The sequence below is a fragment of the Choloepus didactylus genome, chromosome 6, assembly GCF_015220235.1.
Source record: "Choloepus didactylus isolate mChoDid1 chromosome 6, mChoDid1.pri, whole genome shotgun sequence".
Lineage (NCBI taxonomy): Eukaryota > Metazoa > Chordata > Mammalia > Pilosa > Megalonychidae > Choloepus > Choloepus didactylus.
In genome coordinates, this window is record NC_051312.1 from 69572638 (window position 1) to 69599957 (window position 27320).

Sequence of the window (27320 nt, forward strand, 5' to 3'; positions counted from 1 at the left end):
GTGGCCATGGCCAAGTTTCCTGGACAAATTATTAAGTTAGCTTCCAGTGACTACCCAAATTACTTGGCTACATCCTACTGCTTTTGTAGAAAATGCCTCTACACCTGTTTGGAAAATGGATCCCAGTGTTACACAACATTTGTGACCACTCCCTTTCTTAAAGGTCCAAATTTTTAAGAGGTAGCCTCAAGAGGACAAAACTAACAAAGATATGACAACTAAAATCCAGAAGAGGCACTCCCCATGTCTGCAGGGAGGAACACACACATTGCTCGCCAGAACAGAAGGCCACCTGTCTACATAGACACACTGGCATATTCTCTTTAGTACACAGAAAGCTAGCTGAGAGTACCCAGGAGATGGGACTATATATTCAACAATTCTCAGAGTATTGATAGGTGACAACCTACTATGCACTGAGGGCTGACAATGGAATCAGCACTGTTATAGACTTGACCTACTGTATCTCAGTGACTCCTCACACAAGAGGAAACAGAAGCTTGGGGAGCAGAAGGCACTTGCCCACATGTCACTGCATGGGGGGATTCAACCCCAGGCCTGGCTGACCCAGCACTCAGGGTCTTTCCCACCAAACTGAAGTGACAGGTGCCCTGGACGCCAACACCTAGTGCAGCTGTGATGGGCCTGCCCACTTGGTGAGTTACCTGGTGAGCTCCTGAGGGCAGCCACCTGGGCAGAAGCTGAAGTCATCCCCATCATCATCATTAGGGAGTCCATGCCCCACTGGGCCTGGGCCAGCTGACAAACAGGCTGGCCCACCTCGGCCACACTCTGTGAGCCTGAGCCGTGGCTGCCTCAAGTCCAAATTCAGAGCCTAGCCACCCCCTGCTTCTCAAGGGAAGGCATCTGGGTGCAGTAGGTGGGGGAGCTGGACACCCTGGTGCAGAATTCCACAGGTTTTAAGAAACCAGGGGCCTCCTCTCACACTCCCTGGGTCTCAGGAACAGAGATCCCTATGCACCCTGGGATATAACTGAGACCAGCAGTAGGGAAACAGGGGGCTCTTTAAGGTTCAGCTTGGGGTGTCATCATAGTGAGATGGAGATGGGAGTTACCAGACCATTCCACAAGGGTTGACCATCAGTCAGATACCTACAGAAGCCTGGACACACTGTGACCCAGCCCCTCAAAAGACCAAGTCATACCTTCTGACTGGCAAACAGCCAAGCATGCTTAGAGCTCTCTGTAACAGATCAAGAAGGTTCTAGGCTCCAGCACCTCCTCTCCCTGAAAACAGTCTCAGTTTCCTCCCCTGTAACATGAGGAGCTTGGCCTAACCAGTGATGTCCTCACCAAGGATCCCTTTGAGTTACCCCCTTCCATGGACTCTAACTTTGGAAGACACCTATAGAACTAGTCAGTTGTTAAAAGGAAGGAGAGGGGTGAACCTGTGCACACACTACTTCAGCTAACCCTCCCAGCAACCCCGTGAGGCAGGCAGTACAGTCCCCACGTTACACAGGAGGAAACTGAGGCAGTGAGGCACGGCATAGCCACATACCTTGCCCAGAGTCTCGATCAGCACCCATCACAGCAGCCTTGGGACTCATGGATGAGCCGGCCTGAGTCCACACCCATGCTTACTCCCTACCTAATGACATAATATCCCCCCTTTTTGTCAATCAGAATGAAGAAGCACAAGGTCTTTGGTCCCCTGTGGCCTGACGTGGGTGGCAGAGGAAAGGTTTCCTGTGAGTGTTTAGAGGCCTCGTGTAGTCTGAGGGAAGTGAGAGGCCCGAGGGTCCCAGGAAAGAGGAACTTAGAGGTTCCTTCCTCTTTGATGCTCTCCAAGCCCAGCTCCACAGAGGTAGTGACCCCCACAGAGGGATCCCAAGCACTTGGAACAGGGCCTGGCACCCAGCAGACATTTGATATTTGTTGAATAAATAAATGAATAAATTCAGAACTTAGATGCACTAAACACTTTTCAAAAATGATTTGGTATATGATTGCATGGAACTTTGAATAGGAAGTGGGGCACGGTGGGTTGGTATAGGTTAGAGTGAAATAGTGACACATCCCACGGTAATTTGGGCAGAGAATAAAAAATATATTTACAGCCCCCCCCCGCCCCCAACTGCCCCGAGGATCTGGGGGAAGGTGTGGATGTGTTGGACTTCCTCACCTGGACTGGTGTTGATGCTGTAACAAACACTGGGACTGGTGGTTTGATGTGCAGAGCCCTCAAATCACCCTTTGATCATGGGACTTGCCCTTGTGAAGCTCGTTACTCCAAAGGAGAGGCTAAACTTGCATATAATTGTGCCTAAGAGTCTTCCCCTGAGTGCCTCTTTGTTGCTCAGATGTGGACCTCTCTCTCTCTAACTGAGCCACCTCGGCGGGTGAACTCACTGTCGTCCCCGCTACGTGGGACCTGACTCTCAGGGGTATAAATCTCCCTGGCAACGCAGGATATGACTCCTGGGGATGAATCTGGACCCAGGGTCATGGGATTGAGGGTATCTTCTTGACCAAAAGGGGGATGCAAAATGAGACAAAGTAGTTTTGGTGGCTGGGAGATTTCAGATGGAGTCGAGAGGTCACTCTGTGGACACTCTTATGCACTATACAGAGAACACCTCTTAGGTTTTAATGTATTGGAATGGCTAGAAGTAAATACCTGAAACTACCAAACTCCAACCCAGTAGTCTGGACTCCTGAAGACGATCATATAATAATGTAGATTATAAGGGGTGACAGTGTGATTGTGAGAACCTTGTGGATCACATTCCCTTTATCTAGTGTATGGATGGATGGGTGGAGAAATGGGGATAAAAACTAAATGACAAATGGGGTGGGATGGGGGGCATGGTTTGGGTGTTCTTTTTTTTACTTTTATTTTTTGTTCTTATTCTGATTCTTTCTGATGTAGGGAAAGTGTTCAGAAATAGATTGTGATGATGAATGCATAACTATATGATTGTACTGTGAACAGTTGATTGTATACCATGGATGACTTTATGGTTATGTGAATATATTTCAATAAAACTGAATTTAAAGAAAAAATGATTTGGTGTGAGCTGGAGTGAGATATACCCTCACCAGCTCAGAACCACAAACCCAGCAACATGTACCAAGTGGAGGTATCCATGTGCCAGGCCCAGGACAGTGGACAAAGGCTTGGGAAGCTGAGCCAGGTCAGCTCTTCACCCTAAGCATCACAGGAGCACCCGATAAACCAAGAAAAGTGTCTAAATCAAAGGCTACACAGTGAGATGGCTAAGAGCTCAGGTCCTAAAATCAGGCAAACCTAGGTTCCAAATGGCCCTGTCTCTTACTAGTTGGGTGGCCCTGGGCAAGTAACATAATCTCTGCAAACCTCAGTCTCTTATCTGACAATGGGGATAATTCTCCCCATTGTCATAATGTTAGTACCTAGTTCATAGGGCTGTTCTGAAGATAAATGAGCTCATGCTGTCCTTAGCCCAGTGTGTAGATCAGAGTAAGTACTTGGATTTACCTGCACTAGAAGGGTGGTTAAGAGCACAGTCCCTGAAGCCCTCTGCTTGGGTTCTATCCTAGCTCTCCTACTAACTAGTTATATGATTTGAAGCAACCTGCTTAACCTCTCTGTGCCTCAGTTTGTGATATAAAAAATGGGGATAATAATTGTATCTGCTCTCATAGGACTGATTGTGCAAATTAAATGAGTTGTGCAGGTAGAGCTCAGAACTGTATCAGCACAAAGTAAGCACTCAATAAGGGTGAGTTAGTGTCAGTCTCAATTATTAAAATTACTAGTATTCTTCTTCCCTTTCTTCTTTTAATAGATTCTACCTTTGTGTCTCATTCTCCAATTAAAAAATTTGAGCATGGGACTCAAAATACGTATCTTTCCTCTTTGCTCACACTCACTGGTACACAGAGTATGCACATGCTCCAAGCTGGACCAAGTTCCAGTCTGAAAAATCCTAGGGAAGAACTGGTCCTCTCAGGCAGGTGGAGGGCTGGGTGGGGTCAGCCGGGAGCTGGCTGCAGCCTTGGCCCACAGAGCAGGGAATGCCGGTCCAGGGATGCTGGAGGTTATCTGCTTCCCTCCTGGGGCTGGATCCTTCAGCACATGTGCAGCAAGGCATCTCTACAAAGTGAAGTGAGAGGAGACCCCTGCAAGACCCCGGACCGATGCTCTTCCTGGTAGAGGAAGATGCTGAAATTAAAAACGTGAACAGTGCAGAGAAACCAGCTTCAGACCTGGACTCCTCTGCCATGTGCATTAGGAAAGGGGAAGAAAAGAAATGACAAAACTGGAGCCAATTATCCTTGACTTCAAAGTGGTGTAGGAAAAACACTAGGCAGCTACGTAAAACAATTCTTTATGAGGAGGAAATAGGGGAGAGTTGGGAGAGGAAAGCTAAGATAAAGGAGATGATCTTGTTTGAGCACATAATGGCCAAGCACTGTGGCTCAGACTTTCACCTGCATAATCTAACCTAACCTTCAACACAACCATCGGAGCTGGATGATCATCCATTCCATTTGTCTGTTGAGGAATCTGAGGCTCAGAGAGTTTCAGTAACTAATTCACCAAGGTCACACTGCTAGTTCAAGGTTATACCACCCGTGCAAGGTCATGTCACTAGTGCCCGATGCCCGGTCTGCCTGAGGTGCTCCTCAGCACACTCAGAACTCTAAGTCTGAGGCCTCCTGCCACTGACACCTGTGCTGAGGCCTGCAAAGGGTGAAGGTGATGATCTTCTGTGCCCTCCATCAACAATTCAGTCCTCAATTTTGTCCTGCACACCCCTACACCCAGAGACAGCCTCAAATAGGAGGGGGCCACCATAAGGGCTCAGATGGGAGAGGCAGCATCTTTGGACCCCCTGAGTGCATTCCTGGGCAAGTTTCTTTCTCTGGACTTTAGTTTCCTCATGTGTAAAAATAGGGCTCAGTTTTTTTTTTTTTCTTTTTAATCTCAGAGTTCCGGTAAGGTTTTAATAAGATGACATTTCCCAGTAGCATTTAGCCAGGGTGTATCTGTGTAGGATTTTGTTTTTTGGGTTCCCCACCCCCAAAATATCACATTCGGTCACCTCTTCCAAGAAATTCTGACTTAATAGTTAAGAATACAATACTTGACACTATGCTAAACAATATTATCTTCATTGTGTCTCATTTTCTTGCCATCTCCTGGGACAGCAAAAAATGGTCTAGGCCCATAGCTCCAGGATTCCAAAATTACCCTCTAATTCCCACAAGGAAAAGAAGCTCCACCTTCAGATGCATTTCTAAAGAGTTTTAGAGAAACTGGGGAGGGGGAGTGGGGGTGAGGATGGTGAAATTCCTGGCCTGATAATAAAATCTAAGATACAAAACACTTCCCAGCCTCCCAGCCTCCCATCCCTCCTGCAGCAATAGCCATGGGGCGGACCCATAAATGAATACACACCACCGCCTTCTTCCACGGTCCCGACACCAAGGTCTGCACAAGCCTGACCTACATAACCAGTGGGTAGGGAAGAGCCAGACACAACACCAGCAGGTACAAAATGAGACTCTGGAAAATTAAACTGGAAACCATTATCTCTTACGAGATGAAAATCTTGCTGTCCACAATGATGTCAAGAAGAGCAGCCCTTGGGAGGGCACAGGCTGTTCCTGGGGTGTGGGATGTTCTGGGATGGAACACACACTTCACATTGCCCCCCACCACCGCACGGCCAAACCACAGCTCTTCTCTTTGTTTTCCAGCAGCCAGGGTCTGGCAGTGGCAGCTCTAGTCACAGGGGATTATCCAGGCAGGTGTTTCCCTTACTTTTCCTTTTCTTTGTACAGCTTCATTCTCTGCTATTTAAAAAATAAAAGGGAACCGGCAGACTTTCCCTTAGGGCATGACTTGGTTGCAGTCCTCCCTGTCTAGAGAGATGTGGCACCACATGGCACAGCTCTGCCTGGGGTGGGGGCAGTATGCAGACCACTGGCAGGGATCCGTGTGCAAGTTGGACAAACCAGAAATCTGAAAGGGGAGGGAATGCTCAAGGGGGCCTATTTCCTGCCCCCACCCCCACCCCAACTTGGCTCCCCTTGAACCAGACAGGGAAGATCATTCAATAAGCTGTGACTGAGAGCCCTGGCTGGGACTGTGAAGAATGCAAAAAGGCACAGGAAACAGGGGCCCAGACTTGGGCAGTACGGTAGTAGAAGGAGGAGCGCTGCCTCAGAATCAGTCAGTACCTAGGCTTGAAATCCAGAATTGCTGCTTGAAAGTTGTGAGATTTGGGCAAGGCATTTTGACTCCAAGGTCCATGTCCTCTCTTTGAGGGATGATGTCTATCTTAAAAAGCTAGGGTGAGAATTAAATAAGATAATACGTGTCCAAGAATAATAAGAGCTGCCACATGTGAGCCATTTCCCATGAGCCAAGAACTGGGCACTAAGTGCTCTGCATGGTTTATTCCGTCCAATCCTTACAACTTCCCTATGAGGTGGGTACCACATCCTCAATTTCAGATGATGAAACCAAGACTCAGAGCAATCAAAGCACCTACCCAAAGTTGCACAGCTAATAAGAAACAGTGCTAGAACATAAACCCAGGCCAGTCCAACTCTGAAGTCCTAGCCTCTGCTCTCCAGTCTGGTACATGCTGGGTGCTCAATACACACTATCTGCCTTTTCTCTAAGATGCAGAGACTGGCCTTAGAGAGGGAAGGGCAGAAAAAACTCCCAGGAAATGCAGAAATGCTGAGGGCTGCTGGCTCTCCATCTAAGAGGCATATGGAGAAAGAAGAGGAGTTCGAGGTGAGAGCATTTAGAAAGTCTTTCTGAAATAGGCAAGGCTGAATCTAGGCCTCAGAGAATGAGGATGGAGAAAAGCAAAAGAGAAGGAAAAGCCTGCAACAGGAAGAACCAAAGCAAAGACCTGGGAGCATAGATGACTTAGGTAGGTGGGCAGAGAACAGAACAGGAGACTGGCCAGGCTGGAGAAAAGGAGAAGGGGAGATTGGCCTAGAGAGGGAAGGGCAGTCTGAACCATTTCCTGGGGGAAAGGGGGTGCAATTTTTCACCCACACCCCAGGGATGCTTCTGCAGCAGCTCCTCCAATCACACAATAATCAGTGGAGGCTTTTCACGAAGATGGTGCAGAAAGTGAAGAAGGAAGCCCCTGCCCCTCCCAAAACCGAAGCCGAAGCAAAGGCCCTGAAAGCCAAGAAGGCGGTACTGAAAGGCGTCCAAAGTCACAAGAAAAAGAAGATATACATACGCTGCGTCTCAGAAGACAGCCCAAATATCCTCGGAAGAGCACCTCCAGGAGAAACAAGCTGGACCACTATGCCATCATCAAGTTCCCCCTGACCACTGAGTCAGCCATGAAGAAGACTGAAGACAACAGCACACTTGTGTTCATTGTGGATGTCAAGGCCATCAAGCACCAGATCAGACAGGCTGTGAAGAAGCTCTATGACATTGACATGGCAAAGGTCAACACCCTGATCAGGCCTGATGGAGAGAAGAAGGCATATGTACGACTGGCTCCTGAATATGATGCTTTGGATGTTGCCAACAAAATTGGGATCATCTAAACTGAGTCCAGCTGGCAAATTCTAAATATAAGTTTTTTGACCATTAAAAAAAAAAAATCAGTGGAGGTATCAAGAACCATGAATTTAAAGCCCAATGACCTCTTCCCTTTCCACAGCAAGCTCAAAACCCAACTCTGAACATGAGGTTTTACACCAACTCCCAGCTAGCACAGTGCGCTGCTGTGCCAACCTGTAAGGTCCAAATTCTAGCCCAAGCCAGGAGATGCCAGGAATCTGAAATGCTGTCATATGCACTCAAGGATCACCTGCCCACCCCCATCAAAGACGGAGAACTGCATACAACACAGGGTAATAATCAGGAACATGAGCTCCCCATGGCAGGGACCTTGTCTACTGGACTTCATATTCCTCACAACTGCTGGGACACTGTAGGTACTTCCTCAATAAACATTCACTGAGCTGAACTAAACACGAGATTCTCCTGCTTAAGGATGAACAACTCTGGAGTTTGAGAAGTCCGACTGAAGTCTGTCCCTGAGCCTGGGGCTTAGTCCCTCTTTAGCTGGATGGAACATTTGCCTGTTTTCTCCTAGGAAAGAAGTGCTCCTTCACCCCAAAGCCTCTGCTTCAATAACTTCTAGACCCTCAGCCCCCAGTCCTGCTCCTCCTCCTGGGAGAAGCCATGGGTCCCTTTCTGCCTCCTCCACTCCTTTACAGGGCACATCTGGGCTCAGGTTCTGTTATACAAACTGTTGCAAATGCATAAAGCTGCAGTGCCCTCCCCAAAGTCTTCACTCCCCACAAAGCCCAAAATCTAAGTCCCAGCCCAGGCCTCACAACCCACAGAGAAGGGAAAAAGGGAGTGAAGATTACTTAAGCAACTCTGAAAGTCCGCTCAGGTCAAACTCATCACCACGAGCTTAGTCTGGAAGGTACAGGACCTGGAGGAGGGAGGAAGATAAAAGCAGAACTGTAGAAAGATGTCGGTCACAGGCCTCCTCCCAAGCCCTCTTCAGAAAAAGCACTAAAGGGGAAATAATGAGGGGGATTGGGGGAACAGTCAATCTGAGCCTCTAGACCAAAGCTTTCTGGGATGGGCAGGAGGGGGCCTGTTTCAGAGAACTGGGAATCAACTTGGTTTGGCAGACTTTCAACACCTTCTAATTCAAGGCACACGTATCCAGGGATTTAAAAAAACAAAACAAACAAAACATTGATCGATACCTATTCCCTGTTCTTAAGCACTCACAACCTAGTGAAATGGAGAGCTATGCCTACATCTACAGGGTACAACAAAACAAAATGTGGTAAAGGAGTGATCATGCAGAGAGGTTGGGACATTTTTTACAGACCTCAGAGGTCAGGAAGGCTTTGCAGCATAATAATAACTCTTTCTGAGTGCTTGCTATGTGCCAGGCACTGTTCTAAGTGTTTGCAAGTCTCATTTCATTTAATTCTCATAATGAGCCTATGAAATGGGTTCAGAGACAACAAAATTGAGGCACAAAGCAACTAACTCCTATCTTGGCTTTGCATGACCGGTACTTAGATGGTGGAGCTGGGATTTGAACCCTGTCAGCTCTGCTCCTCCAGCACACCCAGGCCCAGGGAAAGACAAGCGGCTGCCTCACTGGGCTGAGTCAACCAAGAAAGGTCCCAGACAAACTCCCTTCTGTGACTGAAAGGTTCTGATAAGGCCTGTAGGGCTGCATCACTGAAGGAAGGTGCTGACTCACCCCCAGCCTCTCCCACCCATAGAATGCTCCTGACTCCTGGTGCAGGCTACCTGTCTGACACCAGAGCCCTGATCTGTTCTAGAAGCCCGCCATACCTCTGTACTCCCCAAGGCTTTTTGTAGACACCTAATCCCACTGGAGGATGATTTAAGAAACCATATGTCAATGTCTACATTTACACATCATTCATGGAATAATTGTTCTTATAATAAAAGGTAGTTCAATGTTGGGGGTGGGTGGAAGAGCTCAAATCCCAGCTCTGCCATTTGCTGGCTGTGTGTTCTTGGGAATGTATAATTGTCAGCTTCCTTGTCTGTAAGGGGTGGTTAACAATCCTTATTTCAGGCAGTTTTTGCAAAGGTTAAAGGGGATAATGTGCCTAATACAGCACCTGGTATAAAATAGTTGAGTATGAACACTTTATGAACATAAAGGATTTCCATAGGAAAATAATTTTCTTCATGATAATATTTGGTGGAAATAGTAGTACTTTTAACTGCTATTCATCTAATATTCATTTGCCACTAAGCTAAATGCATTACATGTATTACCTCATTTCATCCTCAAAAGCATTATTTTCTTTGTTTGACTTAGCTCTAGGACAACAAGAAAGGATATGCCCAACACATTAATTTTACTCACATACACACATACATGTAGAGAGAGAGACATCAGATGTTCAAGCAAGCTAATATTTATTAGGCAGTTACTATATACCAGGTACTTTCTATTTTATATTCCTTAACCCATTCATCTTCTTAAAACCAAGCCTATAATGTTGGCACTATTTTATTCCCATTTTACAGATGAGGAGCCTGAGGCACAGAGAGGTTAAGTAACTAGCCCAAGGTCACTTAGCCAGGATTCAAAATCCAGAGCCTACCTACTTAATCACTATGCTATACTAAAATCATGAAAGATAGTCTCAGAGGAGATGTTTAAGTGACACTCCAAGACCCAAATACTAAGAACTTCAGTACATTGCTTGTCAACTCTCCCCTCAATTTGGCTCTACCATTATTCCCCTTCTGCTAGCAAAGGTCATGGGATCCTCACCTCATCTTACTGCTTTCACTCTCCACTGTGCCCCACCCTACCTAGGCAAGAAGTCAACTTGGTAGACTACTTTAGACCCTGGTCAGCTGCTCCTGGGATCTCAGCCTCTCATCCTGCCTCAGTTTCCCTTATGTCCCATCCTCTACAAGACTACTGTGGAGTTCTTCGTTCTTCCTATACATGGCACTCTTCTGCTCAAGAACACTCAAAGGCTCCCTGCTGCCCAGAACTGAAGACCCTAATAGGTCAGAGAGGATCCACTGGGGACTCAAGATCCCTGCAGGCCCCGGCCTTGCTTCCTTCCCTATGGCCCAAGACAATTTGCTTGCTGGCTTGCAAATCCCAGCAACAGGGTGAGTCAGTGAAGCCTCCCCTAACTACCCTATTATTTAAAATTACAGCCCTTCTCCCAAATTCCCCCTTCCACCCCCACCCAGTATACCTTAACTCCTTCCCCTGCTTCAGTTTCCTCCACACCAACTCTCACCATCTCCCATACATTTAACTTACTGGTTTATTGTCTCTATTCCCCTATTAGAAGGTATGTTCCATGTGGTAGAGGATTTTATTCTCGGTTGTTTTTTCCTTGCTGAACCCAAGCACCAAGTGTCTGGCACAGAGCAAGAGCTCATAAATACCTCCTGAATGAATGAATGTGTAGACATTTAAAATGTCAGAGACGAAAAACAAAATGTCCAGGCAGAGCAATGGTGGGAGAATGGCTAGCATGCCTCTGGGCTCCCCCCTTCTCCCAAGGACATTTCTGGAGGACAGGCAAAAGCTGGAGGTGCCTAGAGGAACTGCATGGAGGCCAAACCCTTTCTTACCTCCCTCCCTGGGATTTACAACAAGATTTCCTTGTGAGGTCCTGGGCTTCCATCCTCCTATCCCTGTCCTGAACTTACACACAGACATTCTCTCTCTCTCTCTTTCTCTCTCTCTCTCTTCCTCCCTCCCTCTCTTTCCCCCTCTCATACTGAAGGCCCTTTGCATCTGTCCTAAACCCACCCAGCAGCCTCAGCCTCATTTCCTTCTGCTCACCTTCAAACCAGGCCAAAACTAACCCCTCCCATCCTCGATGCCCTCTAGAGATGCTCTCTTCTTTCTCACAGTTATCCATCTGCACACCACCAAACCTTGAAGATCCAGCTCAAATGCCTCCTCCATCTCCAGGAAGCTTTCCAGGCCCTCTGCAGCCCACAGAAAACACTCCCCCCACCCCCTGCTGTCTCTGTCATACAGCAATGAGTCATGAACTACTTTGTGACTTGCCTTCTATGTTCGCGCTGAACTGTTAACAAAATCTCCTGTTACTTAATTTTTTACATACATATGTATTATTTTCCCAAGCACACTGTAAACACTTTGAGGGGAGATGCTGAGTCTTAACCATCTTGTCATCCCCATAGCACAGGGCCAAAGTACATAGTAGACACCCAATAAATGCTTCTTAATCGCCCAAGGTAAAAAAAGTCACACTTCCCATTCAGGTCACTTCCTCAGTTATGGGTATCTGGACTGGTCTCTCCCAAAGCCCTAAATTTTGTCTTCATGGCCCGCTCTGACCTCAGTTATCTACAAATCTCATCATGGGCTTGTGTTTTTAAAGGGTGCTCAATCCATTCTAATCTCTCTCCCCTGTGCTGGGCAGACAGTGTGTGACCAGAAAAGATACGGTTTGTGAGGAACCATAGGTCTGGAAAAGGAAAGTACATGATTCCTCCAGGCAACCCCAGAGATTCAGGGTCTCTCATTTCCTCAAATACTGGAGTTCACTGGGATGGGGCACCGTGGTGTAAGTTTGTGTGTTTTGTGTGTGTGTGTGCGTGCGCGCGCGTGCGTGTGTGTCTGTTTTTTTTTTGGGGGGGGGTCCACAGTGAAAGTTTTAGGTGAGCCACACCAGAAAACCAACACTTAAGGACTCAGGTGCACCATGCTGAGCACCAGCTTTAAGAAAACTGAATTAGAACAAATGGTAGTAAATCACAAGTGACTTCTAGGCTTTGGTGAGGTGAGAGTCAGGAAGGAGAGCAGAAGCCCTGTTCATCATGGATCTTCTATGTGCTGGCTCACACCAGACTCCCCGTGAGGGGGGGCTGGTTGTACCCCCACTGCAAGGTGAGTAGGCCTTGACTGGCTAAGTCACACCTGAGGAGGTGACGTCCCTGTGGACCAGGGGCAGAGGCTGGCAAACCAGGTGGGCCATGCATGGTTGGGGTGGCCAACTCAGGATTCCCAATCTATCATTTTTTATTTTGAACTGGTAAGACATTTACTGGGTTCAAAAATCAGAAAGCACAAAAGTACACAGAAAAAGTCTCCCTCCTCCTCCTGGACTCACCTGCCCAGTTTGCCCCCACCTGAAACAGGTAGCCACTGTGTTTTGTTCCTGACAAGGTTTACACATATACAAGCAAAGATACATTCTTTTCTTTACATAAATGGTAGCAGAACATATGCAGTGTTCTTCATTCAGCTTTTTTCAGTTAATAATTCTGCCATATTTTAGGGGAATGAGGCAGGGAGATAGAGTATCTATACATAACAAAAAAAGGTGTATGTCTGTGTGAAAAGCCCATGAAACACAAAGAGGGAAATATTCTGGAGAGCACATGGGTGAAGAGAGAACTGAAACCAGCAGGTCACATTGCTGATACAGACCCCAGGCCAGCCACAGAGAGGAGCTCTGAGGTGGGGGGTGGGAGTTGATGGGGTAGGGGGGAGGGGAGTGGACCGACCCTGATGGTACAGTAACCCCCACTAGCTACAAGCTCCACACCTGAGAAGCAGTGATGGGCCTCACTGCCAGAGGAACAGTCTACAGAAACCGGGACTAACCTAATTCCCATGACAATGGCAAAGTGGGTTAGTGGCCCGGAGGACTCAGGAACTATGGAGGAAAAACAATCATTTCCTCTGAAATTTGTAAGAGTCCAAGAAGGGGAAGTTGGGCAGGCTCAGATGAGTGCCTGAGACTCAAGAAAACAAACTTGAAGTGGCTGGGAGACTAGAAGGGCCCTAGATAGAGACTGAGGAGTTCAAATGACTATGTCTCTCTGAAATGCAATCCTAGCTTGGCAATTGAGGAGAAAGAGGGAGGAAAGGAGAGGAGGGGGGAGGAGGGAGAGGGAGGAGAGATGGAGGGGGAGGATGGCGAACATGGGGAAGGCAGGAAAGAAATGGGGGGAGAGAAGGGGCGAAGAGAGGAGGAAGGACATGGGGAGGAAGAAACAGGAGGAGGATGGGAAGAGGGGGCCCTTTAGAAAGCAGGTAGCACACCATAATGGTTGAGAGCTTAGACTCCAAGCCCAAGCTGTCTAGATCAAATTTCCCCTACCAGCTGTGAGATCTTGGGCAAGTTAATTAATCCCTCTGTGTCTTAATTCCCTAATCCGCAAATGAGGATAATACCTCATAGGCTTGTTATAAAAATTAAATGAGGTAATATTTATAAAGCTCTTCCCCTAGCACGTGGCCCATCATAGCTGCTATATAAGTGTGACAGAAGAGCCTTGTGTTTGCACAGGGAACCCTCTGACAGGTGGGAAGAACGGTGTGGAACCACAACAGATCCCGAGACAGTAATGCAGGGCCAGTTCCAGAGGATCTGATGGGAAGAGGAAGGGAGCTGAGGAAGGAGCAGAGGCTGCAAAACAGGAGACAGGAGGGTGTGGGAGTGGTGGTGTCATATTGAGCTAGGGGACCATGGGAAAATGGACCTCAGCTCCCACTCTGTTCTCATCAGGGCTCTTGCCAAAAAGAGTAATCTGTATACTGACAAATAAAGAACCAACACTGAGATGAGGAAGTGAGCTGAGATGGGGGAGAAGCTTGGTTTTTAACAACAACAATAGAAAGGATATTTAGATATTTTCAATGACTTCAGGTCCCTTGGCTCAAGAAAGTTCCAACCCAGAGCGCTGGGAAAACGCGCAGATGAGATGGTTGAGCTGTCCCACTGCAATCTCTGTGGGGCAGCCTGGGAACACCTGAAAATGGTCTTGGAGACCCCCGAGAACTGAGAAGTGATGTGAAGGTGAGCGCCTTTCTTTCTTTGATCGGCTACTTGATTGGTAGATGGAGAACTGCAATAAGTGTGGAATACCTAGCTTCAAAAGGCATCTTGTCATAGGTCAGGGAAGCAAAAGGGCAGAGATGCAGGCAAGGGGCTGTTTGAACAACCATTCCCAAAGCAAGCCAATTAAAGATCTGATGTCACCTAATGGGAGGTCTCTAGCAGTGTGACATAGGGCTGTCTCCCGACAAACACTTTATCAGCGATTCGGGTGATGCTATGGAACATACGCTGAAAGAGCTCAATAGAATGGAGTCAGGATGAATTTAAGTTGAAATTTAACAGGAATGATCCTTCTGAATAAGACAGGAACAAACTAGGAGGCTCTGCATTTAAATGCTAAACCCAACCACACAAGTTTAAGGGAGAAGCAGCTTAGCAACAGCAATGATAAAAAGACCTGCTCAACAGTCAAGTCAACATCAGTGAGTCAATGGTGTGATATGGCTATAAGAAACGCTGATTCAATCTTGGGCTGCATTAACAGTATAATGTCCTGAACTAGGGAGGTGATAGTGACTTTCTGCTGTGGTCTCACCACACTATGAATATGGTATATGGTTCTGGGCACTGCCCTCAATATATAAGGAGGATGTCGTTCTTAAAGCCAAACGGGAGCATGTTCAGAAAAGAAAAACAGGGAAGGTGAAAACACCTGAATCCACATCCTGGGTTGTTAATCTGGGAGAAGACTCAGGAGAGGAAAAAAAAAGGGCTGTCTTTGAATACCATAATTCACTGATTAGAAAATGCACATCTTTTTTCAATTATAAAATGTCTGAAAACAGAATGTAATTTATAATCTCCAACATCTAACAATCACTCTGGGCCAGGAGGCAGGATGTCATTGCCTGCACATGTGGAAATTTGGCTGTTACACCTCATGGCATATCCAGACAACTGCAGCCCTTAACACTTCAGGAACCAAACCATTTAAGCAGCACTTGAAGAAGGAATATAAATTCTGGTTGTTGACCAAAAACCTTCCATTGACACCTTCTGGTAAAATCAAGCAAACAGCATGATCAAAACTTACAGCATGGGTGTTGGCAGCTGGAAAATTTCCAGACATAATGGAGATTAAAAAATACATCATCACCTGTGATGACCAGACGATACTGTGCCAAAAAAAAAAAAGGATATTGATGACTCTGAGTCAAAGAATGATTCAAAAGAGTTGGATTCTGAAAGTGAAGATGTTTTAGAAATACCTTAACCAATTTATTTTCCTTTTTACGTACATGCAAGAGTGAGACGGGATAAAAACCTATGTCTAAGATCTGAAAGAGCTCAGTAAATATAAAATAAAAGTTTTAAGTGATAAGCCATGTTTCATCATTTAACTGGCAGCAGAAGGTACATATAATAATGGTACATCTTACAACTGATGGTATCATAGATTTGATTTAAAAAAAATCAAACGTTCTGCATGGAATCAAGGGCGAAGAACTGAAACCAAATGCCAGCAGCTATAGGAAGCCATGAGGGAGGTGACAGGAAGGGGTGTCCAAAGATGGGACAGAACACCTCCCGTCTGCAAACCCAGGCTGGATTGTCACGGGGAGAGATCAAGCCCCCACTAGTTGATTATAAGGCCATTCCAGCCCACAAGTTCCATGTTTGTATTGAGAAGACCTTCTCACCACGAAGGGACAGGCTTCCCCTCTTTCTTCTGTGCACAGGGCCTCTGGTGAACCAAGCTCTTAAAAAGTCACTTCTGAAGGGTAAAGGCCACACTGGGAACAGTGCTGAACAAAAGGCTGGAGGCCAAGAAGAACCCTCTCTGCCTGCAGCTGGGCTCTGGGCCAACTCAGGAGTGGGCGGTGGGGCAGAGGCCACCTGTGTGCATGCTCTGGGCCAGGCGCCACGACAGGTGTCTGACACACATTACTCCGTTTAATCCTCACAACCACCCTGTGAGATGAGTATCATCACTCCTGTTTTACAGAAGAGAAACCCAAGCCTCAGAGAAAATAAGAGGCTTGAAAAAGGTTTTACAGCAACTCTGAAAGCCTATGGTTTGTGACAAGTAGAGAGTACTCCAAAAGCCTTGGATGGCTAAATGCATGATCAACCGATAAACCAACTTAGTCTCGTTGGTAGCACTGGTGCTAGGAAGAATCAAAAAAGAAAGCAAGCCATTTCAGTGCTCCCCCACCCCCCATCAACAGCTCCCACTGAACTCATGCCATTTTCTGCTTGCAGGAGCAATTGTACTCCATCACATAAAGAAAAGGGGTATTTGAGACATATATAGCAGAGAACAGGTGCCAGAAGCTCTGCTCAAATGTCAAAGTTGTAGGCCCACCAGGTTGCTATGCTCCCACCTACCAGCTTATCACTGGGGAGCACGCAGAAGCTGAACTCAGCCTTTATCCGCTTCCCCACAGCCAGAATGTCCAGAAGATTGAGAGAAATGCCAAGAGTCAACCAACCCGCACCTCTTCCAGCTCACAGCATCATCAAGTCCAGGCCAGCCCAGCTCCACCAACCTGCCCCAAGCCCACCGACAACTGGGAAAGTAAACTCAACTTGTGCATCAGAAATCCAAGGCTGGACCCACCTGAAGGGGATTTCAGGTGATTGTTGGCCCACAAAAAGGGTAAATCAGCGTCACATCAAAGGGCATGGCCTCCCAAGCCCATGTGATGACCGCCAATGCTCATCAGCATCTGATGCCTGCAGAAACAATACTTTCAAAAGTCGTCCCTTTAGAGGAGAGGGCTGCCCAAGGTCTTTCTTGCCCCATCCCAGCTATGCTGCCTCGCCCACATGGCAGGCAGGTAGCTAGAACTCCTTATCCATAACTCCCCACCCCAGAGGGTCTCACCCCCTCAAACCGACCTTGAGGAAGGGGAATGATCAGCGTGGAAGACTTATCCTATAGCAAGGAAGACTGACCTTGGACTTCTCTGGAGCAAGGTGTTGAAAAGGGGAGCAGTTACTGTTTTTTACACAGCACAGATCAGGCACACTTGGCTGACACTGCAGAAAGTGTCAGACATCCCTATACCAAGACCCTCACTGAGGAGTTCCACAATGGCTGCCTTCCTTATAAAGCGAAAGAAAGGGCTGCCCATCTGACCCCATACACACAGAAGACCAGAGGGAAAAAAACAGGGACAGATAAGGCCTTACTTGGGGCCCAGGAAAACAGCCGTTGTCTAGTCACTGTGCACCCCCGGTGCTTGGAGGACAGTTCAGGTATCCTAACAGATCCTCAACCCAGCAACCCCCATAACCTCATCATGCACAAGCTGACCTGCCTGAAGTACAGCTCTGATCATCCTTCTCCAGTGGCTCCCCATTGCCTGCTCCATACCTCCCCACCCCACCCCACTTTACCTGCTGCACTCAAGACTCTCCACTCCTCAGAGCCAGCCTGATTTCAGCCTTGGCTTCCACAGCTTCTCTAGGTCACTATATTTCCACCATGTTGGCACCCCAAATGTGCCTTCACTTTTCCACATCTCTTTGTCCTATTACCTCTGCTCCATTTCTGCCTGTGGAAACCCTATCTTCTAAGGCCCATCTCAGCCACCAAAGAACTACCTCCTCCAAGAAGTCTCCCTGGTTCCCCCACATCATAAGACTCTCCACAGCATGTCCCTACCTTGGTATATGGGTATCAGTGTGCTTGTCTAATGCACCTCCCTCCATGCTTGAGCTGTGCACTCTACTCCTGTCATGTACCTCCAGTGCTCAGAGCACAAAAGCTGCACACTGAGCCGAGCCTTGGCCGTATGGCTCAAGGGCCTCCCGACAGCACCCTATTTACAATCCTTTCTGGATTCCCTCCTCCACCTATTCCCAGCTGACTCATCCCACACCCCATTCTCTCAAGGTTCAGCTCTCAGCTGACAGCTACGCAGAGATAAACTAATCTCTACTGACATGATGTTCTTCCTGGATAAATTCTATATTTTTAACAAAGGCCCTCTGGAGACAAGGACTGGAAACAAAGGTCCTTAAAGGAAATTTTAAGCCCCAAAGCTCTGGGGGAGGTATTTGTGATAAAGAAAGATCTTGCCAGTGCTACAAGTGTCCACATCCTAAATTCAAAGAATGCCAAAAGCTGGTAGAAAGAGTGGGGGTGGAGGGTTAGGCCCTGTCCTTCAAAATGGAAAACTATCACAAGAGTCAGAGCTGGACCGGTGGATGGAGAACAGTTGACTCTGACCCAACTGGGTGACCTTGAGCAAGGAACTGCACCTCTCTGGCCTATGCCCAGTATCAAGAAGCCTCTGTGCCTCAGTTTCCCCACAGGTCGAACAAGGTGACATGGTCAGAATTAGATAATTCCAGAAGGCTATTCCAACTCTCTGACATCCCAAGATTCTATGACTCACAATTTCTGCCTCTTTCTCCCAGGAGGTCAGTGTCATTTGAAACTACCCCAGTTCTCCCTCCTGACCTTAAGCCCTACCTGAGTCCAAAGGGAAAGGTGACACTAAAGGCCTCCCAGGCACTCAGCAGGTGGCATGTGAGGGTGGGCCTCTCCCACCGCAGGTGGAAAGGAAGGGGCAGAAGTGGGGGAAGGTGTTGGTTTCTATGGGCACAGAAATGCTACTCTCACTCACGCCATCTGTCTGAACTACCCAGAAAAAGAAAGTCAGCTGGTTGCCTTTGGTTCCCTGGCCTACCTTTTTAAGAGCTTGCAACTGCCAGCTAAATTTAAATGTTGCTCTAAAATCAGGACATATAAGGTCTCTCAGGCTGGATCTGAAAGGTTTCAAAGTGGATAGAGAGCAAGAGCAATGAAGAATTACACTTGGAGGCAATCTAAGCTGTATTGTGCAGCCATGCCAATTAAAGAGCTTTAAAAATAGCCTCTCTCTTCTCTAATGCTGAAGATAAAGATGAGGTTTCAGCAATAAACACCCATCTGCTAGGAGCTTCTGAAGAGATCCATCACAAACAGCCCAGAGAGCAGCCATAAACAGCCTTCTCCAGGCTGCCTGCGCATCCAGCTCACCGCCTGCTCCCAACTGAGGATGGAGGACATAGTTGGGGGAGGCAGAGCCCAGGGAGGAAGGCAGGAGGGGAGCAGAGGGACAGAGAAGGCAGTGGTATGGAGAGGCTTGGAAGAAAACGAAGATTTGGCTGCTTTTTCAGGGAAATAAAAGCTTAGAATCCACCCAAAGGATTTCCTGGAACCCATCCAGAGGGTTCAATCCATGCCAGTTGTCATTCATTCTGAAAACAGGTCACTCCTTAAAAATGGCATTTTTTCAGTGCCTACCTATGCAAAGTACTTCACAAATATTCTAAGTTCTTCCATGCACCAATCCCTTGAGGTAAGTGTCATCACCTCCTTTTTACAGACTAGAATACTGAGGCTCAGGTAGATTGACTTGCCCAAGGTCAGAAGACTGGTTAATGATAGAACTAGGATTCAAACCTAGGTCTGTCAGCATGGTTTTTCCACTATATCACCTGCATCCAGAGCATGCCCCTAAAGTTTCATCTCAGTGCCCAGGCTCTCTGCAACCAGAAATTTAACACAAGGGGGTTCCTAAGAGACAAAGGGGACAAAGTAGGGTAGAGGAGGAAACAGTTAGAACTGACCCAAATAAATATTGAGTCTGGGCAGCCCCATGGGCCCTGTCACCTCATATCCTGGTAGCTTCCCAGCAGGCCCAAAGAGGAGCAAAGCAGGGAAAAGGCACAAGGATATGCCTAAACTATCTCTGGAAGGATCCAGGAGACTGGGCACAGCACTGAGGGCTGGAGGACAGGGTAAGAAAAGAAACTTACTTTCCATTGAATTCCCTTTTGCTCAAAGTGAATATGTTACCATGCATATAGGTATGTATGTGTGAGTGAGTGTGTAGATTTTAAGAGAGCCCAAGATATCAGGTACAAGATAAAAAACATGCTCAAGATGGAGACGGAACCTGGACCAAGCAGGAGCTCCTGGGTCCCCTGGTTGCTGGCAACTCTGGAATCCAGAAGAAGTCTGAGACTTCTTCCAGAGCCGCCTCTTTCTTTCACAACAGTAACGTGCCACAACCCCAGGCAGATGGCTGGGAGTCTGACCATGAAGCTCTCCCAGCATGTACACAGAAAATCCCCAAAACCTCAACTGCAGGAACCCCACAGGACATTCCCTGAGGAAAAAGACTGACTGAATCCTCTTCTTGAGGGTCTGGAAAGATGCCTTTGTGACTCTATGCTTATTCCTCTATTCCATTTTCCCTTTCAGCTGGCTATCAGACTCCCCTCCTCCATGCAGGGAGCTCACACTCTTAACATCTCTGCATCAAGCTGTGCAAGTCAAGCCTTCCTGATGGGTGGTGCAACTAGCACCCTGACTTTACAGCAGCCACCTCAACACTCCATTCTGTTCCTCCTGGGATGCCCAACTGTCCACCAGAGGGGCCAGCAGCTCTGCCAAGCCCTAGATGGACCCTGAGCCCACTGCACTCCAGAGAACAGATCTACTTAAGTAGCCATGAGGTCCAAGTCGCTCTTTCCCAAATGACTTGTTTCCAGGTTCTTCTTCATCCTCTCCACACCTCCTATTCCTGGCCCCCCTAGCACACACTAAAGCCTGAGATCCTGCTTATCTTCACTAGATAAAGTCCGTTCTCTGATAAGTGGCCAAGGCCGGCCATTCAGGGTTCCAACAGCAGAGAAGTAGTTTCTATGTCTCAAAGCTTGAAGATCTCAAACATATTGATACTATAGTGACAAAGCCAGAACGGAGTGTTCTTAGACTCTCACACCACCTCTGTCAGGACCTCAGGTCTGCAGATGTCCCACAAATCTGCTGTTGCACCAGCTCAGGGACTAGGGCCTATCACCCAACTCCTTGCTACCTTCTTCTTGCTGTCAGCAGAAAAGGGATCTTCACTGAACATCTCCCACTACCCAAAAGGGGAGAAAAAAACTGAGCCACAAACCTATAGGAAATATAGTCCCAGTTTCTTGGACCTGCCCTTACCTCTGGGTTCCCCCAAAAGAAATCTGACCAAGCCTTGGAAGGAATGCAGGTGCTACAAGGTATCTGGACAGTCACCAGGAGAAGGGGATTTGAGGCAGGAGGAGGAGCCAGGGAAATTACCCTGACCCTCAGGGCAGAGAAACACTAGCCTAAATAAAGAACACAATAAATTAAAAGTCCATTCCTAAAAACACCAGAGTAAGCCACAGACACATTCCCATGCCAGAAACCACTGAGACAAGACAGTTGTTCCTGTGATGAACTGTAGTAATATTTAGATGCATAGACAGGTAGAGAGCAAACACATTTAAGAAACTATGCCATACCTGGTAACCGTAAGAGGCTCTTCATTTGGGACACAGGGATGGACACTTCTTCAATGACTAACAGAGAAAGAAAGCATCTGAAAATCAGACTCAGTGTTTACATAATCCAGCAATGAAGGCTTGTTTGTGACTGGAGGACCCACCTCCTCTATCAGTCCTGTCAGCTCTGAGTTTCTGAGACCCAATGATCAGTGCTTTAGAAAGGAGGAGCTTTATCAGCCCAGACCAGCCATGTTTTCTACCTTAGGAAGACTGCAGGGTAAAAACAGAAAATGGTGGATAGAGGGGTGAGGGTACTACAAAGTCAGGCGAGAGGGGAGTTCAGCTATTAGACATTTGCCCGAGGAGACAAAACAGGTCATTGGAGTCTGGACCTTTGCCCCTGCCTGTCTTAACACACTGTGTCGTTTTTGTCTTCCTCTACTATCAGTTCCTGTCTCCCCTAATTAAAAAAAATCAAATCAAAAATGAAATCCAACATTAGAAAGATTTCATTTTTGTATACCAAAATGAACTCCTCAGAAAGGAAAAGGAGGAGGTAGAATGGGAAAGAGGGTGGGGCTACAGGGGTTTTATATCTCACTCCTTCCAAGCTCCGCCTTTCTTTCTATATTTTTTAACCTTTAGGAGGTCTGGGATATGTTCTTTAAAATAATGATCCAACAAATATCAAAATCTCAACAGCTCTGTGGTCTTATCCATGTGTATAACTGCACCAAACACAAATAATTGTCTACCCACTTCAAATCGGTTGAAGGAAGTCCTTTTTATTGGGGTGGGGGTGGGAGGATAAATATTTAGATTTTCTATTACAAATGTAAAATATACAAATTTTGGAAAAATGCTAAAAGTTAAAAGATAAACACAGAGGGAAAAATACAACTCTGCCACCTAGAGAGAAATACTAAAAATTTTATATTTCTTCCTAGTGGAAAAGGCTGTCTATGTTTTAAAAACAAACAACAAAAACACCCTCCTTCTTTGGGGGACTGTTTGCTGGGGGTCTTTACTGGGTGAGTAAAAAAGGCATCTGTCAAAGGGCCCTACACCCTTAAGGAGATTTGACAACAGGAATCCAAGTATTAAGTGCATGATTAAGAAAAGCCAGCACATCTTTTCTTTCCCTCCTGAGCCTCTGGTCTCCTTCATTGTGTTGCCTACAAAAATGCCAGTAGTAATATAGCTCTCTAGAACAAATTCAGACAAGACACTTAAAAGTCATCAATGTCAATGTTAATTTTCTGTTCCAACCCACCCCAGTTGCAGATGCATAATGATTTGAGAAAGACTCCACAGCTCAGTCAATGGGAGGCAGTTAGAGAAGGTTCTGCGTCCTTGAAGGCATAGGGGAAGAAGTGCTGCGTGGAGAGAGAAGGCAGACTCCAGAAGGTGTACAGAGCAGTCCACAAGTCCAGACACCAAGTGCCTGGGTCATAACGTGGTAATTACTGTGGCTGAATACATCAGAATTCAAAGCCTGGGCAAAAGTGACCTCAGTCCCCGTCAGCCCCACGTGCGATCTGGGGAGGCCAGTTGCTGATCAGGGCACAAATGCAATTGTCTGGGATCCCCACCACAAACCAGAGTGGTGAGGGTGAGCACAGCAAATAGTTCCCCTATTATTTCAGGATGTTTACAAACTAACGCTTGCTGAGGAAACCGCCACATGGGAGCACGTCATCTCTTTTTAACCTCTTATCTAAACACATACACGAGTGGTCACACATACCCACGACAGAGTTCATTCATTCAAAACACATTTCCTGACTGGCTATGACACATTCAACAGATGGTAACTGAGCACAGCCATGTCCCAGACACGGGCACTGGGGACCTGGCAATGCACAAGAAGCAGACTCCAGGGTCAAAGGGCTTGCTCTCAAGGTGGGGTAGGATGGGGGGTGAGGAGAGATGGCCATTTAAAATGGAAGTTAATGGCCATTTAAAAAGGGGGGTTGCTGTTTCAGATTAAAATAGGTATAAAAGGACAAACAACCAAATGTAACAGGAAGACCTTGCTTGGATGCTGATTTGAACAAACTCACTATAAAGGTCATTTCTGAGACAATCAAGGAAATCTGAATATGAATAAATGATACCAAAGAATTACTTTGGGAAGGGATTGGGAGGAAAAGAGGCAGAGAGATGAAGCCAGTCTGGCATTGATGACTGTTGTTGAAGCTGGGTAATGAGTACATAGGGGATCATTATACTATTCTCTCTATTTTTATGCGTCTGAAAATGTTCATAATAATTTTTAATAGAGGACTGCAGTGTGTTGTGGAGGATACGCTAATAGAGATAGATACCAAAGGCTAAGGGAATACAGAACAAAGAGCAAGGAGGACTTGTAGGAACCAGAAAATAAAAACTCAAGTTTATGAGTGTTCTAAATATCATTTTACAGTGGGGTGAGAAGACATTCACAAATAAGTACAATATAAGGTGGAAAATATTAAGTAGCAGGGAGCTGCACACGCCAAGCCTTCCAAGTTCAGAGGACAGCACAGGGTTTCCCTAGTTACCATATCATTTAATTCACCACATACAGACCTCACCCATACAGACTGAGCCAGAATCCCACCTGGGTCACTCACTAACCGTGTGATGGGAAGCAAGTCTTGACCTTTCTGTAAATTGGGAATAACCCACCTACTTCTTTAAAGAGTTAATGTAGGGATCTAAAGAGATAAAGAATGAAAAGCCCCAGCATGATGAACAGTATTCCCTTCCCTACTCTTCAAACACAGACCCTTAGTCCTGGGAGGTTTCTAAGATTAGCCATACAGAGCCCCAAACTTCTTGTACCTACCCTACTCCCCACCACAGCCAAGGTTCTCTACCAACAAGCAGGACTTCCACCTTTCAGCAGCGGGGAGTGAAGAGGGCAGGTCCACAGCTGGGAGGCAAACCCAGGTAGGGGTGTGTGGACATGGTGGCAGGGAGACTCGAGACCTACCCTAACCATGCCCAGAGAGGGAATCGGGGATTATCTGGCTGCAACTCTGCTCCCTGCAGCTCCTGGGAATGGGCCTCCAATGGCTGGCCACAGACACAGCCAGCCTCAGTCCTTAAGCTGATTTCTATTAAAGTGTAACTGGTCGTTAAGAGGATAATCATGATTTCCCCTTGGAAAAGGAGGATGAGCAGGAAGCCAGAGACTTGGAACTGAAGAAAGAAGGAGGAAGGGATAAAAGTGAAGTCAATTTTTAGAACGGTGTGTTCAAACTGTGGCTCTCAATCACCCCACAATCATAACCAGTACACTCCAACACCAAAAACAAAACTAGAATCTGTCCTAAGGTAGAGGTTATTTCAGCTAACATAATCCTCCTAGACCATCCCAACATTCTGAAGTGAGGCCAAGTCAGTGGGGTGGGGGGTTGGGGAGCAGGCTTCCCCCAAAAAGAGCACCCACATGCAAGCAGTCAATCCTTTGCCATCACATCATGGCCAGCACCACCCACGGCCCCTGACTGGAGGGCAGGGTGGGCAGGGGATTGGCGGGTTGCTAACATGGACTAACCTGGGTTAGCTCCAAGTGCTTGGCCAAAGAAGTATCCACTGACATCCTTGTAGACAGAATCTATTAGAGGCTAGGAGCCTCCAGTCAGCACACATGGGGGCCATCCTCCCACAGTGCAGGACACCACTTTCCACAGTTACGGGGCAGCAGGAAAGCACTGGGCTTAGAGCTGACAGACCCCGGCTCCAATCCTGGCTCAGACACTTTCTAAGTGACCTTGGGCTCTTATTCTGATTCTCTTTTCCCATTTCTAAACCGTGGAGAGCAACACTGACATCTCAGAGTTTGGGGAGAATAACCATGAAATTGACTACCATAGTGCCACAGGGCAGGGCCTGGAGCCCAGTAGGTACTTAATAAATGTCTTCCCTTTGCCTAAAGAAGGCGTGCTCTTACTGGCAGAATCTCCAGGACTTCAGGCAGGCTGCCCTGCAGGCAGGAGGCAGACCTGTTGGGTTCTCTGCCCCTGGGGAGGGGACCTCACTGAGGGGGCACAGGTGCCAGGGAACCCAGGGAGGAAAACGTTCAGAGGGCCGGGCCAACTGGCCTTCTTCCTGCTGGATGTGTCCACAAAGGGCCCGATCAGTGACCATCCCTCACAGAAACTATGCAAGACTCTGGAGAGCAGGCCAGACTGACAGCCGAGGGCAGGTACACCACCTTCAGGCTCCTTAGGGCCCTACACGCTTCGAGGTAAAAGTTCTTTCCGCTTTAAGAACCCAGGTTTCAGAATAAACAATGTGGAAGGAGACACGCGTTGACTCTGGTTTCAACACGCCTCTTCCCCATCCAGCAAAGGCCGTTCCCAGCTCTGCCCACGAGGCTGGCCTTCGATACAGTGCACCCCACCTGCCAAAGCGGCGGCAGAGGCTGAGGGCAAGACCCCACCGCTCCCCAGTGTCTGCAGAGCAACAGCCGGGCGGGCTCCCAGGAAGCCCGGGCAGGGTGTCCCGGGGCCTGGGGCGAGCGCGGGCTGCAAAGGAAGCGCGCGGCACAGACAGGACAGCTCCGCGGCCCCTCCGGCCACTGCCCCGCCGGGACCCTGTCCCGAACCCTGCCCCGGCCCCGGCCCCAGACCGGGTCTCAGACCCGGTCCCAGCCTTCAGCCGGCGAGGCCACTAGGCTCTTGACCCAACTTAACTTCCTGTTATTATGGAGGGAGGAGAACAAAAAGCGCCCAGTGAAGGGACGTTGACAGGCGCGGAGCCCAAACCATGGGGAGCAATGTTTGGGGATGGTCTTATCCCCCGGTGGCGGGCGGAACCGCTGGCGCATCGCCCCCACTCTGTGCTGAGGTTTGGGAATTTTTTAGGCTCAGAATTACAGGTTTCGGGTGTTGAAGAGCCGAGTACAGGGTAGATCGGGATGGGGGTGGAAGGATTTTAATCGCTTTTTAATCGGTTCGGCTACTGGTCAGGGCAGTCCCGCGCTCCCGGGCAGTGCCACCTGCTCGCCGGGCGTCCCGCGAGGTGCCTTTAAGGCGGGAGATGGTCTTCACCCACGCCCGCCCTCATCCCCCGTCTCCCCCCGCCCCCCCAAGCCCCGGGCCGCCCCCGCCTTACCGAAAGCCGCGCCTGCCGCCCGGCTTCAGGTCAGCGCCTGCGTCCGCCTCAGGCAGCGGGCGCGACGGTCGGGACCCGCCGGCCGCCTGCAGAGCTGGAAGCGAGCGGGGCTGCCGCGCGCACGCTCAGCCCGGCGAGCGCCTGAAGATCTGCGCGGCGCTGCAGACGGGGCTGGGAACAGCCTCCATCTGCATCGCGGCCAATAACAAGGCATCCCGGGGGCGTCATTCCGCCCCCAGCCCTAGCCGTGTGGCCAATGGTAGCGCGGCGCGGAGCCTTCCCCCGCCCACGCCCCGCCCCGCCCCCGCGGGGCCGGCTGTCACCGCGGCTGCTGCCGGCGCACGTGGGCTGCAGCCGGGAGCGGCGCTCAGGGAGCAGTCAGGTGCTCCCACTCTGACTAGCGCAGGTCTGAGACCTGATGGGGGGCGAGGCTGGTGGCGCCGTGAAATGAAAACCCCGGTGCTGTGTCTTGGTGTCAAGGGAGAGGCAAGGGATGCGCCTTACGCTCCATGGCCCAGGCACTGGAAGGCAATCCTTGGGTTCCCTTTTGGACATGCAGAGCAGCATAGAGCTTCCAGTACTGACTATGTCGC

General features: G+C 48.2%; 2 protein-coding genes across 14 annotated transcripts in view; one reads left to right on the forward strand and one right to left on the reverse strand.

The window, feature by feature from the left end:
* The window catches only part of MICAL2 (microtubule associated monooxygenase, calponin and LIM domain containing 2), a 142490-nt gene extending 115616 nt beyond the window's left edge, over nt 1-26874 (reverse strand). For 9 of the 13 annotated variants that reach the window (XR_005217438.1, XR_005217437.1, XR_005217439.1 and 6 more), the window contains exon 1: nt 26728-26874. The gene's annotated coding sequence lies outside the window, so the exon portion shown is untranslated. Of the gene's footprint in view, nt 1-8373; nt 10312-21639; nt 21697-26727 lie in introns of those variants that run through there. The other 4 variants (XM_037839944.1, XM_037839943.1, XM_037839945.1 and 1 more) reach the window with 4 other exon arrangements.
* LOC119536966 (60S ribosomal protein L23a-like) lies at nt 6734-7539 on the forward strand. The gene is made up of 2 exons (XM_037839613.1): nt 6734-6757; nt 7195-7539. Exons 1-2 carry the CDS (start codon nt 6734-6736, stop codon nt 7537-7539), a joined length of 369 nt encoding a protein of 122 aa, XP_037695541.1.
* Nucleotides 26875-27320: the final 446 nt, after the last annotated feature.

Excerpts from the sequence above, each read along its gene's own strand:
- LOC119536966 (XM_037839613.1), top strand. The coding sequence starts at position 6,734 with ATGGAGAAAGAAGAGGAGTTCGAG. Across the intron at positions 6,758-7,194 it reads AGAAAGAAGAGGAGTTCGAG|TCACAAGAAAAAGAAGATAT; the intron begins GTGAGAGCATTT and ends AGGCGTCCAAAG.